This window comes from Podarcis tiliguerta, assembly GCF_965153285.1.
Source record: "Podarcis tiliguerta genome assembly, chromosome: 3".
Taxonomy (NCBI): Eukaryota; Metazoa; Chordata; class Lepidosauria; order Squamata; family Lacertidae; genus Podarcis; species Podarcis tiliguerta.
In genome coordinates this window covers 38,672,267-38,689,934 of record NC_139536.1, presented here as the reverse complement: position 1 = coordinate 38,689,934, position 17,668 = coordinate 38,672,267, and the positions used below count along the sequence as shown (strand labels likewise).

The 17,668-nt window shown below is 44.9% G+C and overlaps 2 protein-coding genes across 15 annotated transcripts in view; one reads left to right on the top strand and one right to left on the bottom strand.

Annotated features, from left to right (window-relative positions):
• The window catches only part of ABCC10 (ATP binding cassette subfamily C member 10), a gene marked incomplete at its 5' end in the record, with an annotated part of 26,353 nt that extends 8,685 nt beyond the window's left edge, over positions 1-17,668 (top strand). For 12 of the 13 annotated variants that reach the window (XM_083432134.1, XM_083432143.1, XM_083432132.1 and 9 more), the window contains 18 exons: positions 668-824; positions 1,530-1,669; positions 1,854-1,933; positions 2,464-2,635; positions 3,591-3,689; positions 4,194-4,383; positions 5,573-5,650; positions 6,438-6,629; positions 7,009-7,141; positions 7,796-7,979; positions 9,239-9,582; positions 9,734-9,903; positions 11,203-11,363; positions 12,119-12,372; positions 12,540-12,685; positions 13,655-13,752; positions 15,034-15,146; positions 16,559-17,668. In XM_083432134.1, the coding sequence (XP_083288260.1) occupies positions 668-824; positions 1,530-1,669; positions 1,854-1,933; positions 2,464-2,635; positions 3,591-3,689; positions 4,194-4,383; positions 5,573-5,650; positions 6,438-6,629; positions 7,009-7,141; positions 7,796-7,979; positions 9,239-9,582; positions 9,734-9,903; positions 11,203-11,363; positions 12,119-12,372; positions 12,540-12,685; positions 13,655-13,752; positions 15,034-15,146; positions 16,559-16,694 (2,847 nt within the window). In that variant the 3' untranslated portion in view covers positions 16,695-17,668. Of the gene's footprint in view, positions 1-667; positions 825-1,529; positions 1,670-1,853; positions 1,934-2,463; positions 2,636-3,590; positions 3,690-4,193; positions 4,384-5,572; positions 5,651-6,437; positions 6,630-7,008; positions 7,142-7,795; positions 7,980-9,238; positions 9,583-9,733; positions 9,904-11,202; positions 11,364-12,118; positions 12,373-12,539; positions 12,686-13,654; positions 13,753-15,033 lie in introns of all 13 variants that reach the window. The other variant, XM_083432137.1, reaches the window with a different exon arrangement.
• Positions 179-17,668, bottom strand: part of LOC310673614 (zinc finger protein 318-like) — a 42,801-nt gene continuing 25,311 nt past the window's right edge. The window contains exons 8-11 of one of the 2 annotated variants that reach the window (XR_014509149.1): positions 17,008-17,136; positions 16,537-16,699; positions 7,587-8,422; positions 179-1,746 (exon numbers count right to left, since the gene is read on the bottom strand). The gene's annotated coding sequence lies outside the window, so the exon portion shown is untranslated. The remainder of the gene's footprint in view (positions 1,747-7,586; positions 8,423-16,536; positions 16,700-17,007; positions 17,137-17,668) is intronic. The other variant, XR_014509150.1, reaches the window with a different exon arrangement.

Genomic DNA, 17,668 nt, shown 5'->3' with positions numbered 1-17,668 from the left:
CCAGCAATTTTAAACATTGCTGCTATTGAAGAGCAATAAAAAGGGGAAAATAAAATTGCTTTTAGTGTCAGAAGTAAGGACCTCCTACCTGAGTGATAGCTTTCCCTGGAATGTGAGAAGTAAGTGGCTTCACAAGTGAGACAGACTCTATACAGAGCATTGCCTAGACAAAACAAGGTTCATTGTCTTTCAAGCTTTACTCTTTTATTACAAATATAAAAGCAGAATCGGTTAGAAGACAAGAGGAATAAAGAAGCAATTGTCCACTATTATAAAAAAATATAAAAATCCTCTCCAGTAAAGTCATAATATGAAAGCAGACAATATTAAAGTATTAAATATTAAACCAACAGAGTGATGGTTTCTTCCTTCCCATCTCAGACTCTCTACCCTTTTCTTAGGCTTTTGTAGCCTTGGCTCCTGTCACAGTTCAGGAATTAAAGCTTGCTCAGAAAGGTTAAATCTGAGCTGATGTTTCTCAGACATAGACCCCAAGATAATGCTCCCTAATAGAAGTCCACTTAAAACACACCCTTGAACATTTGAGCACACATCACACTGTTCACAACTACTAAAATGGCTTTTCTCTGGCTCTCTTTGGATACTTCAGTTCTTTGCTTAACCCTCTGAGCTTTTTCATCCCATGAAATCTTCTCTCTCCCCATAGGTGTTTACAGCTTTGGCACTTGTTGGGATGCTCATTCTACCTCTCAATAATTTCCCCTGGGTGCTGAATGGGATTTTAGAAGCCAAAGTATCTCTGGATCGAGTCCAGCACTTCCTTGAGCTCACAGACCAGGATCTAGATGCTTACTATAGCAGAGGTATGGTGACTGGGGAAACTGGAGAACAGGTGGTGTTGGGTAAGACCACCAGAGTAGGGAAAGAAGTGCTCTTGAGTCGTTGGCAATAGATGTGAAAAGAGCAAGGGGGATGCTTGTTCCTTTGGGTATTCTGCTTGTCTACGGACTCAACCACAAAATTTGGTGTTCAAGTGTATCCTGATAGCGGTGCTCCTTTTCCGGATGCCAGTTTCCTCTCATTTGCTAATCCAGAGTTCCCATCTTGTTGCTTCCACCAGGGAGCTCCAGTGGTAACACTCTAGGTTTCTCTCAACGGCCAAAGTTGTGAAACCCATGGGCAGGTGAAGGAATAAGCAAGTTTTATGGAAAGATGGATACCTTCTTTATTTTGGATCATCTGCATAGCCCTCTTAAGGAGGCAGCTGATGGTCCAAGACAGTTGCCTGCAAAAGTTCATAGTTCCCAAATGTACCTCTTGAATATGGGGGGAAGTCACCACAGCACTGAGGAACTAGGTCCATTCACACAGCAGGACTCCCCCCCCCTCCAATCACATACCTGCTAAACCTGTTCTGGGTTTCTCCCCAACTCTCCAGAGCAGATTTAGGGGCCGCACAAAGGGGGAGGGAGTAGCATTGTGTGAGTAGATCTCATTCCACGCATGTAACAACGTTGTTAAATCCTGTCCTATTTACCTATAGATGTGCTGCTGCTTTTCCATTGCAGACGGCCCTTCTGACCCATCTTCTGTCCTGGAAATGCGCCGCACCACCTTTTCATGGTCACCAGCAAGCAAAGAAAATGCTGAATCCCACATGCCCAGAGGAAGTTTGCAGCTCTTTATTCAAGATCTGGTGGTGGCAAAGGTGAGCAGCAAGGAGCAATGGTCCAGGGAAATGCCGCTGGGTCAGCCGTGTGATATGGGAGTCTTTGTACTTCCATTCTGCAGAGAGAACAAGAATGTGTCCTGAATGAATGAATGTTTGTGAAGTGCTACAGCAAGGTTGCAGAACGAACTCCGAAACAGCTGGTGCCTCTTTCCCTCTGCAGGGCACACTGGTGGGAGTCGTTGGGAAAGTTGGGTGTGGAAAAAGCTCTTTGTTGGCAGCCATCACTGGAGAACTCAGTAGGTAAATAATTGATACTGCTTTGCTTCTTGTGTCTTAAGAACCCATGATTTCACCTGCAAGACTTAAGGCTTAATTTGAATCTGGTCTCACCAGAGTGTAGCCACAAAACCTGTTTCACTGCCAGGGCATACAAGGTAATAATAATCTGATTATTTGCAGTGATTTTCTTTAGTATTGATGTGTTCATTATACTTATATCCTCCTCTTACATATGGGATTATCAGAGGCCTCCCAAACAAGTTCCACAATTTCTAAGCTTCAGCAATACTTGCAATATCAGGTTCTCCAACACTATTCACTGGGCCCATTCAAAATGTTTCCCCCTCACTATTAGGTAACCACAAGCCTAATCATGACAAGGATTAGAAAACTCCTAAGCACACAGAGGTCCAGCATCAAACTTCATAGAAATTAATGACTGGAAAGGCCTGTTTTCCTTACCCACTCTCATGGCAATTTTAAATTCCTCCTCTTTTCCCCCTTCTTTTTTTTGGGTCTGTTTCTCCTGCCCATCTCTGGGCTGTATACAGTCGAGGTGAGCAAGTTTACGTCTGGGATCTGGAAAAAGGATTTGGCTTGGCCACGCAAGAGCCCTGGATCCAGTTTACCAGCATCCGTGAAAACATCCTCTTTGGGAAGGAATATGATGCCAGGTTTTACCAGGAAGTCATTGAGGCCTGTGCTCTCTCTGATGACTTGAATGTGAGTGTCCTATGAGAAAAAAATAGGTTGGCTCCCTAGGGACCATTGGTGCTCTATGTGCATTCAACAATCGGATGTATGGCTGCCCTTGGGAATTCCCAGTGCACAATGCAAGAGCTTTTAATAGGCTGGATATGGAACCTTGTAGTCTCAAAATGAATATATTGAGAAGAAGACCACCTAAAGCTTAGCAATGCGAGTCTTAGTAATGTGGACTTCCAGAGCTGTTTCCTAGCTTCTTATTTCAATGGTAAACAGAACCAAGTCAAATTGACAACATTACCAAGAGCCCTCCTTTTTGAATTTTGTGTTGCATTTGCTTAATACGATTTTTTGTACACAGTTGTCCCTATGTAGAAAAAGTTAGCCATGCTTACTTTCCACTAAAATTGGTGAAAGCCCCATTTAAAATGATTAACCTAGTCCATTGTTTCAAATGACTTAAGTGCAACTGACTTCCCTAGAATTATGGCCAAAGTACTGTTATTAATTATATGTTTCTTTTGGGAGTCATCGATATTGAGGGGTAAGCTTCTGTTTTCGGTGTATTCTTATATGCACTCTGCCTTTGGACTGAAAAGAACTGGAATAGCATTTTTCTACTTCAGGTTTGTCATATTCTCTTGTCAACAATTGCCACTTCATGCTCACACTAATGATATACTGTAACCATGTCCCAAGCACAATGTATTAGGAAGGTTCTGCTTTCCTTCCTTTCAATGGATTCAGATCAACATTAACAGAACCAACAGGTGGTCTGATTTTGGCAGTGGCTGCCAACTGCCATTTACTCTCCTTGGTTTCTGTGCAGACATTTTGGCACCTGGTTGCTTGTCCAGAAGGACTTTGCAGTAGAGCTGTGAACCAAAGTCAGGGGTCCTGGATGTTGCTATAGCTCAGCGCATCTGTTTAACACTTCTTAAAATTACTTATCATCTCTCTGTTTAACTTTTAGATTTTGCCAGCAGGCGATCAGACAGAGGTGGGCGAGAATGGAGTTACACTCAGCGGGGGACAGAAAGCTCGAGTTGCGCTTGCAAGAGCTGTTTACCAGGTAGATAAAGGGCCGGGTAAGCAGCCTCAGATGGCACTAACTTGAAATAGAAGTGGTGATGCTTCCCCATTGTTCTGCCCGGACACTGAGGTCCAGCTCCGAGGGCCTTCTGGCGGTTCCCTCACTGTGAGAAGCCAAGATACAGGGAACCAGGCAGAGGGCCTTCTCGGAAGTGGCACCCTCCCTGTGGAACGCCCTCCCACCAGATGTCAAAGAGAACAACAAATACCAGACTGACATCTGAAGGCAGCCGTGTTTAGGGAAGCTTTTAATGTTTGATGTATTGTGGTATTTTAATATTTTGTTGGAAGCTGCCCAGAGTGGCTGGGGAAACCCAGCCACATGGGCGAGGTATAAGTAATAAATTATTATTATTGTTGTTGTTGTTGTTATTATTATTATTAAACAAATGAAGCTCATTTTCAGATGTTTTTCTTCTTTTTTTACCATCCTTAGTATTTCAAAGTCAGAAAGCCTTAATATTTATATTGCTGTTTTCCTTAGGATAAAGACTTGTACCTTCTCGATGACCCACTGGCAGCTGTTGATGCAGATGTAGCCAAACACCTTATGCAGAAGTGCATTTTGGGAATTCTCAAACGTAAGACCAGGATTCTTTGCACCCACAGAACAGAGTTTTTGGAAAAGGCTGACATCGTATTGCTAATGGACAACGGCAGAATACTCAAGACAGGTATAGCCTGGTGTTTTCTACTACTTTTGTTTCTCTATGCCTAGGTTCTGAGCTGCCCTCCTCAGAGTGGGAATTCGGAGGGTGAGTCACATGGTCTTTTTGAAGTTGTTGTCCCTGTTCAGTTTCTTTGGGGCTTTTTTTTTGCACTTTTTAATACATTTTAATTATTGATTCAATTGTTTTGTTTCATTTATTGTTTTATGATTTTTTAAAAGTGGTTTTGTTAATTTGGCACCTTGTAAGGGCTTGCCGATTGAAAGGTCGGCGGTTCAAATCCCCGCGGCGGGGTGCGCTCCCGTTGTTCGGTCTCAGCGCCTGCCAACCTAGCAGTTCGAAAGCACTCCCGGGTGCAAGTAGATAAATAGGGACCGCTTACTAGCGGGAAGGTAAACGGCGTTTCCGTGTGCGGCTCTGGCTCGCCAGAGCAGCGATGTCACGCTGGCCACGTGACCCGGAAGTGTCTCCGGACAGCGCTGGCCCCCGGCCTCTTGAGTGAGATGGGCGCACAACCCTAGAGTCTGTCAAGACTGGCCCGTACGGGCAGGGGTACCTTTACCTTTACCTTTAAGCTACCCTGAAGGTTTATTGGACCATAAATACGCTAAATCAAATAATAAAATAGAAACTTCCACAATGTGGGTAAACAACTGAATTTGCAAGGAATATGTTGTGTTACTAAAATATCCAAAATAGGGGAAAGTGCAACAACAATGCAGGTGAGCAGATGAGATTTTAGGGAGAAGGGAATTGTTAAGGGGTGCAAATGAGGTTTCCAAATAGATTACAGAGCTAGAGTGAGCAGAAATCTTTCTAGGCATGCTGCTCTATGTGGAGAGACAGAACTCCACTCACAGGATGTTCCTACATGCAGAAAAAGAGGGAAGGCCATTTTTGCCAATTCCCCCTTCAGTGCTCCTGAGGATCTGCTGTGGACAATTGGTAGACCCTCCAGAATAGAGTGGAAGGTGGTGCTGGGGATTGCAGAAAGGCCAACTGGTGAAACTCCCCCAAAACACACACACCTTTAGCCAACAGGAGACCATGCTGGATTAGAGAATATTCCATGCAGGGCCTCTTTCTTATGCAGAAAGGCAACTCAGGACCAAAGAGAGGAGCCTCAGGCAGATGATATCGCACTGTAACAGATACAGAGTTAGGTTTCTGCAACCCTATCGGTATTTTTTTCTAGGAACTCCAAATGAGATCCTGCCACTAGTGCAAGCTGCCCCTCAGCTCAGGGAGATGGACAAGACAAAGAAGGATAAAAGTAAGTTCTGGGTGTTTTCAGGAGGATTTTAGTATGCTTCTGCCGGATACATGGTAACTGAACAAAAACATTTATGAATCTTTTTGTTTGTGACCTTTTAGACCTTGCATCAGGACTAGTTGGCCAGGTTGAGGAGTGAGCTAGTTTGGAAATCTAAGGCAAAGAAGGAACATTACTTACTCCCCAGTTGAGCATGTAGGCCTCCTTGTTTCATTTTGAGTGAAGAGTTATAAGCTTCTGGTTTTATTTAATGTATGGTTATTCTTCATTATCTTGTGAATTGTCCTGGAATCCTAATCTGATGTAAGGTGGTCTATAAATGAATCAAATCAAGTTAAAATAATTGCCTAAACCTACTACAGACAGTAAAATAGACACCAGAGGCCAGAGATTCTTAGTATAAGGACCACACACACACACACACACACACACACACAAACACTGCATTTTAGGCTTAGCATGAGGTTTCTTCAGAAGCTTTATTTTGCTTGTATGTAAGGGCAGGGGAGAACAGACGCAGTAGGAGATCTCATCCTCTGCTTTAAGCAAATTTGGGAATGACGTATGTCTGCCCTGAAAAGGAAAAGAGCATAGCTCCCAGTTATAAACAGCCAGGTCTACAGACCAAAGTAGGATGCAGCTGATGGAAGTGTGGGTTTGCCAGGTATTTTAATTTAACTGAAAATATATCACAAAATGGGAAGTCTTTAAACTCAAGGGTACCTGGTTGCCCAACAAGGAACCCTCCCTGCATGCCATGACCTGTAGTTGTTTTCCGCCTCCTAAGTACCCACTGAATATAGCCAAGAAGAAGAGGTAGAGCCTGAGGAAGACAAGCCAAATGAAGCAAATTGTCTCTTCAAGCGAGAGGAAGAGAAGAAAGAAGGCGCTGTGGCTTTCCAGGTCTACCAAGCATATTGGCTGGCTGTGGGCAGCTGCCTGGCATTGTCCATCCTTCTCTCACTGCTGCTGATGCAAGGTAAGGATTTCACCTTCTTCCTCCTCTGGTCTTGGTTTCTTGCTGTCTCCCATAAATTCTGCGTCCTCTTCAGACGGAGCTTTCCTCCCCCCCATGTGCTGTTCTGTGGGGTTCTCCCAACCAATTTCAGGGACCAAGGGGCGGGGAAGGAGGGGAGAAGCCCCATTGTGCAAGCCAAAGCCTTTCCACAGGCCTTGCTTTGACAGGACCCAAGAGGTGAATCGCACCCTAACAGTTTGGACAGTTAAAATGAACAGATAAATTCACCTTGTGGCTACTTTTACAGCTCAAAACTCACATGAAAGGCCTCTTAACTAGCTGCTAACTTTTGAATTGGTAAAGTTAAATCTCACTCATTGATATTTGGGCATTCTTACAGCTTCTAGGAATGTCTCTGATTGGTGGTTGTCACACTGGATTTCCAGCCTACCCCGTCCAGAGAACGCCTCTGTCAGCAACCTGCCAGCTTTGCCTTCCTCACAGTTGCTGCTCTTCTACCATGGGGGACTCATGTATGTTGGTATAAGCTATGAACTGAGTCTGAGGACTAAGTGTGTCAGTGAATAGGCAGAAACACGTGGGCTTTGTTTGGGCAGCCCCTTTGTGAAGGTTTGCCTTGGCATGAGTGGGAAACCGAACACTACTGAGAGAGCCACCAAAACTTATAGAAACAAAAGAGAAGCTTGGCAGAATCTACCAGATGGGTTGTTGAGAGGAAATGGGCACCTGGGTGCAGGGAAGGATTGGGGAACTTCTGGCCCATGCCCAGGTTCCCCTGGCAAGCTTATCAAGCATGGAGGTGAGGTGATAATCCCACCCAAGCCGGCACAACTTTTTTTTCCTGTTTCAAGGGTTTGGCCATGATGGGAGGACTACCACGCAAGTCGGCTGGCTGGCTGGCTGCTTCAGCCCCCCCCCCCCCCATCTGCTACTGCCTGACATTTCCCCCATACTCACTGGGGTGTTGTCAGGGAGACACTGGGTTGCCTCTTTGCCTCAGATGCCGCACCAGGCCTGAGCATAATGGGAGGGACCAGCACGGAGCCTTCTTATGAATACCCCTTCCTCTCACTTTGAGAGCGGTCCTATTGACTTTGCCCAAGACCTGGGAAAGGAGCTGGACATCAGGTGAGCTGCTTCCTGACTGATCTTGTCTGTCTCCTCAGCTCTCCAGTCTTTGCCTCCATTCCTTCCAATGGCACTTTGGACGTGAACTTTTACCTGACTGTGTACGGCTGCATTGCTGGGGCCAATTCTGTCTTCACGATGCTGAGAGCCTTCCTCTTTGCCTATGGCACCATTCACGCTGCAATTGTCATTCACGACAGGCTGCTTAAAAGAGTGATGAAGGTAAAGTCTGTCAGACAGAACAGCTCTGGGTCTTGGAAGCTCTGCTTGGGGACAGGGACAGGCAGAAGAAGAAGGGGAGCTGCTCTTAAAGCCCACCTCCCTACTTTGCTCTTCTTTGGGGTTCATATGTCCAGACCCCATTTAATTTCAGTTGACTGTTGTAGAAGCTATTAATCCTTTGCTGAAGTGCTGACTAGGTACCCCAGAGGTCCCTTAAGAGAAATGGCTGGAGAAAATAATCATCACTATGGCTTGGAAACACAACATTTCCTCCTTGTTTAGAATGGGTTGTACAGTTCTTATATTTGTCTTAAAAATAATCACCCAAACCAAGGTTAGGATAAGATAGTCACTTGTTTAGGATACTCCTCTTCCCCACAGCAAGTCTCATGGCTGGATCGTGAAGGTGAATTTGTACTGGGATGAGACGTCTTTGTTAAGAACTTGTACAGGAGGTGGGAAAAGAAAAGAGATGGCGTATTATCCTGTTGGGCAAGCTCAAACTAGCATTATTCCCTGTTCCTCCTCCACAGTTTATGCAGCAAGAAAATCTGATTAGCCTCCTTCCCTCTTGGGCTTTGGTTTGAGGGCACTCTACTTACATGGGTGCAGGTCCTTGCAATGGCCCATCAAAATGCTTATGACAAGGTTTGTCCCAGAGATAGAAAAAAAAATTAGGCTTAAAGGCTTTATATTTCATCAAACAAACTGGTTCTAATCCTTTAAAACAAACCCTTTGTTTTGTCTAGTGATTCAAAACTGTTTCATGTGATAAGTTTTTATATCATGGGATATAATTTGGCTGCTCCTGGTTCACTGGAACAGCATTCCTTGTTGAGATATGCCCACTATCTCTAATTTCCTGAAACAACTGATGACATTTTTTTTCCTACAAGCTTTTCCAACTGGAAAAAATAGGTCACTGTCACTATTTTTTTTTTTAATTTAAAAAAACCTACCTTTTTTGGGGGGGGGTTATGCCATGTCTGTAAATTTGCTTGAGATGTATGTAGTAGTAGTAGTAGTAGTAGTAATAATAATAATAATAATAAATAAATAAATAATACTCACATTTGGGAGAAGCATGTATTGTATGATAAGTGTTTTGTCTTGAGTACAAGAATTAAGCAGCTGATGTGTGCCATAATCTCTAAATTACTTAGCCTCTGGACACAGCTTCTTTTTTGGACACAGATGAATCTCTAAAAGTGTGAAAAAGCACACAATGGTTTGCTACAATCTCTTTCTTCCATTGCCAGGCCACAGTGACTTTCTTTGACACCACGCCAACGGGCCGCATCCTTAATCGCTTCTCCTCGGATCTGTACTGTGTGGATGACAGCCTGCCATTCATTCTCAACATCTTCCTGGCCAACATATTTGGGCTGCTGGGCATGCTTGTGATGATCACCTATGGCCTGCCTTGGATCGGCCTTGTTCTGCTGCCCCTGGCTGCCATCTACTACTCAATTCAGCGCTACTATCGGCGCACCTCCCGCGAACTCAAACGCCTCTACAGTCTCACCCTGTCCCCCATCTACACTCACTTCTCAGAGACCCTGACAGGCCTCAGCACAATCCGAGCAACCAGGGCCACAAGCAGGTGAGTTTTGCTCTTCAGGTTTTGGAAGGGCTAAATATGCACAGAAAGGGCTGACTTGGGGAACTGGTCCTGTGACCGCTGAGAAAAAGAGGTACTGAGAACTGCAACAGATCTCTTCCTGATATTAACCTCTGGGTTGTATCCAGTCTAGGTTTGAGACAGAGAACCAACTTCGACTTGAACTGAATCAGCGCTGCCGTTTTGCCAGTAACACAGCAATGCAGTGGTTGGACATTCGGCTGCAGATGATTGGAGTTGCTGTAGTCACTGCTATTGCAGGAATCGCCATCATCCAGCACCAGAAAAAAATGGGAAACCCTGGTGAGCCACCTGATTATGACCTCTGAAGGAGGCATCTTCATCTGTGGTCATCTTTTACCATTGACATCTCAGAATGCTTCTTCTTTCCACCACTCTCTGACATGGATCCTGGATTTCTGCTCTTGGGAGGGCTAGAAAGCAACTAAAGAGTAGTTTGATCCACCCAGGACCTACCTTTATACCAGCATGTACTACGGGACTCATTTGTCATTTTTTATACTGTATTTTCATTTTTTTATTATTTTCCAAATTATTACAAATCAAACCAAGTTAATTTAATACAATTTCTTAAAATCAGGTTTCCCACTCCTGTTTCAATCATATGTCCAAGATTTCCCCCATAGCTGCTTCATTTCTTATTTAGTCTCCAGCTGAAATCCTTCACTTGCCATTTAACCATTCTTCCAGCTGCCTGCTTTTTCACCTTTTTCACCTTCACCTCAATTTCATCTTGTAGATATACCATCCATTTCATGTGTGTAGCCCTTCCAGACCTGGAGTGTTGAAAGAGTTTAGTTCTTTCTCTCGTTGTTCAGTTCTTTGCAGTGTTTATCTGAGTGGTACAAGGTCATGTTCTCTTCCATTCTGCTGTTATCAAGCTGCCATGCGAACCTCAGCCATCAATATCTTACAGAGTGAATTTTCCAGACATCTGCCATTAAATTCCCCTCTGGAGTTCTTTCTCGGCACACAATACACAGCAAAATAGATTCAGCCTCTCTTCAGCAACTATCCAGCTGCAGGTCATTTTTCTTTCCCCCCACTGCATACACTCTATTTTCATATATCTCTCTCCCATCTTTCTCTTTTAAAAAAGAAAGAAGGGGGTGGGGATACTGTAGCCTGCCTAAGTTGACAACCCAGCCCACTTGAAAGCCAATGATCCAGTTGAACTCTCCTATAGTCTGACAGGGTTCTCTGTTCCCAAATGTGTTAGGCCATGAAAGGCAGACAGAAGCACACTGAAGGAAGGAGAAGCAATGCTCACCTTGCCCAGTGTACGTATGGGATAATTAGATAGATCCAGATAGCTGAAGCAAGTGAGCTGGTGCAGACATCAAGGGGCAGAGAAGAGAATTGAAAGCCAGTCTTACATACCCTAAAAATAATTTAGGACACCAGTTAGATTTTGAATGTGCAAGAAAAATCCACCCCATCAATTCTTTTCCAAGGGACACCCTCTTAACATGCTGACCTCTCTCTTTCTCCTCTACTTACCCATATTGGAACTGGGCCCCTGTTGTTTTCCTTGCTTCAGAGTTGTTGTGCTTTTTGACAACACCCTTTTTGTCCCCACAGGTCTTGTGGGCCTGGCCCTTTCCTATGCCCTTTCGGTCACAAACTTGTTATCTGGACTCATCAACAGCTTCACCCAGACAGAGACCATGATGGTGAGTGTGGAGCGTACCGAGGAATATGCAACAGAGATTCCCGTGGAGCCTCAAGAGGAGCTGCTCCAGGTAAGGGTTCCTTGCTGGGTCTCCTGTGAATGATTGGAGGTGCTCTTGCAGAACATCTGATTCCACACAGTCCATATGCACAGGCTCTTTGGTCTGCATTAGTTCTCCATCCATTGAGCATTCTTCAGAGGAGGAGGTAGGCATCCTGGAGTGGGTAACTACTGTCAACAAACTTCCTGCCCCTTTTGGTGAAAGAGTTCCCCTCCCATATTTATCCTGCTTCACCAGAACAGCAAGGGTTTTGGGAGCTATCTGGCCTTCCAGGAATTTCCCTCTTCGCTCCTCATTCAGCTTGTCAGCAGGGATTAAGGTAGAGGAGGAGGAGATATTTTTAAAAGCCCAGCAAAAAAAGACCAGAAGGGGACAGACCTTCAGCTAATCTGATGCAATGGCAGCTTGTTTTATTGATTTGGATTGGTAAACCTCCCCTAGTTTCTCTGTGGCCAATGGTATGCACAGTAGAGTCCTATTCATGGAATGAAGCCTCTCCCACCATCACTGAAGTCAACAGCAAGCACAAAAGCTCATCAGACAAGGGTACAGGGTCATCTCACTTCTAGACCTGGACCCCAATAGATTCAAAATGACAGCCACTGTCACCTTTGCAACTGAGACAACAGTAAGCATTGTCACATTGGGGCCCTTGGATCTTCTCTGCTCCCACTGCTGATCATGGTGGTGGCAAATCAAAAAGGACTTAGGATAAGGAAGTATTGCTGCTGCATTATTGCTTACACCTTTTCTCTTCTTTCAAGGTTTCACCTGATTGGCCAAGTCAGGGTCACATAGAGTTCCAGCAAGTGGTGCTGGCCTATCGGCCTGACCTACCCAATGCCTTGGATGGGGTGACTTTCACAATCTACTCTGGGGAGAAAGTGGGGATAGTTGGGCGGACTGGATCCGGCAAGTCCACCCTCTTTCTGGCCCTTTTCCGTATGGTGGAGCTGAAAGCTGGCCGGATCCTCCTGGACAACATTGACAGCCATTCTGTAGGCTTGAAAGCGCTGAGGTAGGTCAAGGAGTAAGCCACAATGGCAGCAGTGTCGCTGCTGCAGCAGCTTGAAAAGTCAATTTAATGCGATGCGGAGGGGCTGTCTCAGAATGTCAGGTTCCCATTGGCCCTGTTCGCCTCTAAGCTGTGCAGTCCAGTGAGCCTTCCTCTGTCCTTCCTCTTAGGTCTAAGTTGGCCATAATCCCCCAGGATCCCTTTTTGTTCAGTGGGACAATCCGTGAGAACTTGGACCCTCGGGGACAACACACAGATGCCGACTTGCTGCAAGTCCTAGAGCAATGCCATCTGCAGGCAGTGATTACAGAGATGGGTGAGTACATTGTTTGGAGAACAGAAATGAACTGCTTGTTATGTTTGTTGGGAGGGAGATATAATAATAATAATAATAATAATAATAATAATAATAATAATAATAATAATAATAATTTATTATTTATACCCCACCCATCTGGCTGGGCTTCCCCAGCCACTCTGGGAAGCTTCCAACAAAATATTAAAATACAGTAATGCATAAAACATTAAAAGCTTCCCTAAACAGGGCTGCCTTCAGATGTCTTCTAAAAGTCTGGTAGTAGTTGTTCTCTTTGACATCTGGTGGGAGGGTGTTCCACAGGGCCGGTGCCACTACCGAGAAGGCTCTCTGCCTGGTTCCCTGTAACTTGGCTTCTCGCAGTGAGGGAACCGCCAGAAGGCCCTCGGCGCTGGACCTCAGGGTCCTGGTAGAACGATGGGGAAATATTAAGAACCTAGAAAAGAATCTTCCAAAACCTATTGGTCTTCAATACTGGTCAGAGTAGTAAGCTGAAGGAAAATTCACTAAACAACTATGGGGTGGAGGTTGCTGGGAACCAGCGGAAGCTGTTGTGATTTTTTAAAAAATAAATAAAAATGGCCTCAGTAAAACCCTTAAAAGCAGTTTCCCTCATCTTTGGGTCACCAGATGATGACTCCCATCATTTGAGCCAGCACGGCCAATGGCCAGGGGCAAAAGGGGTTATAAGGCAACTAAGTCGGTCCCCAGGTGTTGTTGGACTACAACTCCCATCATCCCTGAGCTCTGGCCTTGCTAGCGAGGGGTGATGGGAGTTGTAGTTCAACAACATCTGGGGACCCACAGGTTGAGAAAGGCTGGCACAGAGGGTTTGTGATCTTTGTTTCTTGTTCCAATCTCAGCCCTTCTTGCCTACATTCAGGCCTTTCTCATTCATCTGAACTAGTGTTAAGTAGAGGCAAAGTTTTGAAACTTACATTAACTCCTCCACTCTCTTGCTCCATGCAGGTGGTTTGGATTGTGAGCTGGGGGAGAGAGGAAAGAGTCTCTCCGTAGGACAGAGGCAGCTGGTTTGTTTAGCAAGGGCTCTCTTGACCCAGGCCAAGGTGAGTGATGTCTTCTCAAAGTGGGTTCCACAAAGATGCTGATATTTTTTGTTTGTTTGGGACAACTGTGGGGAAGGATCATACTGCAAGACTTGGAAGGTGTGAGGAGGATGTATTAGCTCAATAACAAAAAGGGGGAAAGCTGGATTAAAAAATGGAGCATTCTCCCTGTGAGGAAAGGTGACAATGTTTGGGTCTTCTGAACTGAGAAAAAAAGTGACTAAGGGGGAACACTATGGAGGACCATAAAAGTATGTACCGTGGTACCTTGGTTCCCAAATGGCTTAGTTGTCAAACAAATCGGCTCCCAAACACCGCAAACCTGGAAGTAAGTGTTCAGGTTTGCAAACGTTTTCCGACGCAGCTTCCACTTGAGTGCAGGAAGCTCCTGCAGCCAATCAGAAGCCACGCCTTGCTTTTCGAACTGTTTCGGGAGTCAAACAGACTCCCGGAAAGTATTAAGTTCGAGAACCAAAGTACCACTGTATGGTTTGGGGAAGTGGATAGAGAGAAAGGTTAGGCTTTTTCTTAAAACTCTAGAACTCAGAGTCGCCTATTGAGATAGACGGACAAAAGACCATATTTCTCCACACTGTACAGAATTAGTTTATGGAATTTGCTACCACAATATGTGGTGGTGGCCCCCAGGATAGCTGGCTACAAAACTCATTCCCCAAATGTTTATTGAAGCAGTGAGAGGGTGCTCACACTGTGCTGAAAAAAGCAATTTTATTCAGTTTAGACAAATCAGTGTAGGACAGGACAGTTAGTGGCTAACAATTTATTAACTAAATCGCACCTCCTGGTTCAGAGGCAGTGTTTTATTTCTTTAATTAAAAGCATTTCTAAATTGCTTAATATTTTTAGAAACTAAAGAAGCACTGTCATACTTCTAGGAGTACAAAGGTACAAAACCAGAGCAATATAATGACGCAGAGCTAAAAATGCTATACAAACATACCAATGGTATAGCATTCAGCCTTATGGATCAGGGAAATTTTGTGCAAAAAGATACAGCATTACAGAGTCTAGGGGCAACAGTGGACAATGTCCTTTTTCAGTATAACACTGAATACCAGTTGCTGGGGGCCAAGAAACACTGGAAAGGCCTCTTGCTTTCATGCCCTGTTTGTGGGCTTCCCAACATGGCTCTCGAGTTCTTACAACGGTTAGATTCCACAGTGCCTGATTAAATTAAATGTGTTGTATTAATAAGCAGGACCAAGAGTTGTGTTCATCAGCAACACTCTTCTAAGTGTTTTCATTTTGTCTCATTGACAGGTTCTGTGCATTGATGAAGCCACAGCAAGTGTGGATCAGAAGACAGACAGATTACTCCAACAGACCATCCGCCAGCGATTCGCAGACAAAACTGTACTGACTATAGCTCACAGGTGCCTTTTTGTTTCTCATTTAGCCTCTGTTCTCCAGCTTTCAAGCAGCAACGCTCAGGGATCACAGAATCAGCTTGCCTCAACTTTATTTACCTAATGCACTTTTGCTTGCACACCCAGCTCTCTGAACAGATGATAACTATCCACAGTGGGTGGCAGATGCAGGGATATCTCAACCACATGCCTTTTGATTTACAAATCTGAAGTGCTTCAGGAAGTATTAATTAGTATCAGTGCTTGGATTATGGGAGGAAAGAGAGCTTTAATGAAATCCACAAGTCTTGCTCATAGCTTTCCTTAATTTTAGTCAAATTACAGTATTTTTCGCTCTATAGGACGCACCCGACCATAAGACGCATCTAGTTTTAGAGGGGGAGAACAAGAAAAAAGCATTCTCTCCCTCTCTGTGCAGCGCCCCCTTCAGCGAAGCGGCAGGAGAAGCGGAGCCGCTTCCATTTCTTCTCCCGCTTTGCTGAAGGGGCGCTGCACAGAGAGGGAAAACTGTGCAGCGGCTCTCCAGCGAAGCGAAGCCAGGAGAGCAAGAGGGATCAGTGCGCACTGACCCCTCTCACTCTCCAGGCTTTGCATTGCTGAAGCCATGGAGCCTGCATTTGCTCCATAAGACGCACACACATTTCCCCTTAATTTTTGGAGGGGGAAAAGTGTGTCTTATAGAGCGAAAAATACGGTATGTCCCACTGTTAAGTAGCTTGAATCCCATTTCATGCAGCAACTGACTTCATAGTAGTCAAATATAGTTATCACTTAACATGGCTATTGATGTATTATTTACCTGAAGAGTTTTCCTGTTATTTAGCTGACAGGGCTCCCAGAGTGACTTACAGCAATCACTTGTAAGACAGCAAACAGTGGTGTGTATACAACCTGACCTCTTCTGTACGAATGTTGCAAAATACCCAGAAGAGCAGCTCTGCTTTTCATCTTAGTAAGAGGCTGCACAGGGTTGCAGGCTATATCTTGCAGGCCTTCAATTATATTATCAGTGAGTAACAAATAAGAAGCGTGAGGCTTAGGTCTAGTTCTTACACACAACAAACAAGCTAGCAAAGCTGTTTCAAAGTTGCTTTGTTATTCACATGCTTGAAGGCTTCTGCATCCAAAATAAATAAATAAACTCGTTGACACCTGAGAGATGCACAGAGCCACACAGTTGCAAGGGACCTCAACAGTCAGAAAGTCAAGGCAGAGAATATCACTTCTACAGCATCCCTCATAGGAAGAGGCTGGATGGCCACCTAACAGTTGTTAGGTGCCTATAGATTTACAGCAGTAGCTGAAAGGGAATACTCTTTTACCCACTTTGAGGTACTGTGATAAAAGAGAGGGCAGCACTTTTCAGTTCTCTGCTCTTTCCAAAATAAGAGCTTACCCTGCTGCTGTGTTTATTTCAGGTTGAACACTATCCTGGACTCAGACCGAGTGCTGGTGATGCATGCTGGGAAGGTGGCAGAGCTTGATTCCCCTGCTGTTCTCAGCCAGAAGCCAGACTCCCTGTTTCAGCATCTTCTGCACAGTGGGCAGCAGTGACCTCCCTGCAGAGACACAAACACTGGACAATTGGTACCTCACGACTGGGAATGTTCCCCTCTGCAATGTGGGACCCTTTCCTGATATCTGCAGCTTAATGAAAGATGCACTCCACACACGGCTGAGAGTCCAGCTTACGAACTGAGAACAGGTGACAGAACACTCTCTGTCCAGGACTGCCAAGGGCTGCAGTTGGAGCTTGCTACAAGGCCATGTGGGCAGTATAAGGCAGCTGAGCATTTAACACTGTGTCCTTTCCCTGTCCTGACTTTATTCAAGATGTCCCCACCCTGTCCCAAGTGGCGTGGCCTACCTTGGACATAGAACCTGCTTGGCCAGCCACTTCGGCAACTGAATTGCCAGGGTTAGCAGCAAGTCCCATGGCTACAGTCTGGCATCCACACATTGTTTGCAGTATTCCTCTTCCCAGCCTGTGTCACACCTACAAAAAGAATACAGGAGGGTCAGAAGAAGAAAACAACAATATCACAAGTAGCAAAAATAGGAAAAGGGGTGGGCAGTGCCATAGGGCATTAGTTTTGCACTAACAGTCACAGTCTCAATTCTTGATGATGCTGGGAGCGAAGGGAGTTTCTCTTGCATAATGTAGACAAGCGCCTCTCATAAGAATGCTAGAGTTCTTGCAGAAAGCAACAGCAGGCAGGTGAGAAGGTTTAAGTGGGTGGAGCCAAGCATGGGGCAAAAGGGAGCTGTGGGGAAGAGGCAGAATTTGGGGTGGGGCTTTTGCACATCAATCAACCAGGAATGCCTGTCTAATGCTTGCCTGGGGACAGTGAGAAAGGCATCTCCATTGAATAGATATGTGGATAGAAGCACAGCAGGGTTTGCGGGGGGTACAGGGGGTTTGGGGGGGTACAGGGAAGCACAGCCCTGTTGTTTTTAAATAGAAATAATAATTTTGAATGAATCTCTTCAAAGGAAGTACAAACTCAATAAACAATATTCAAAACTTG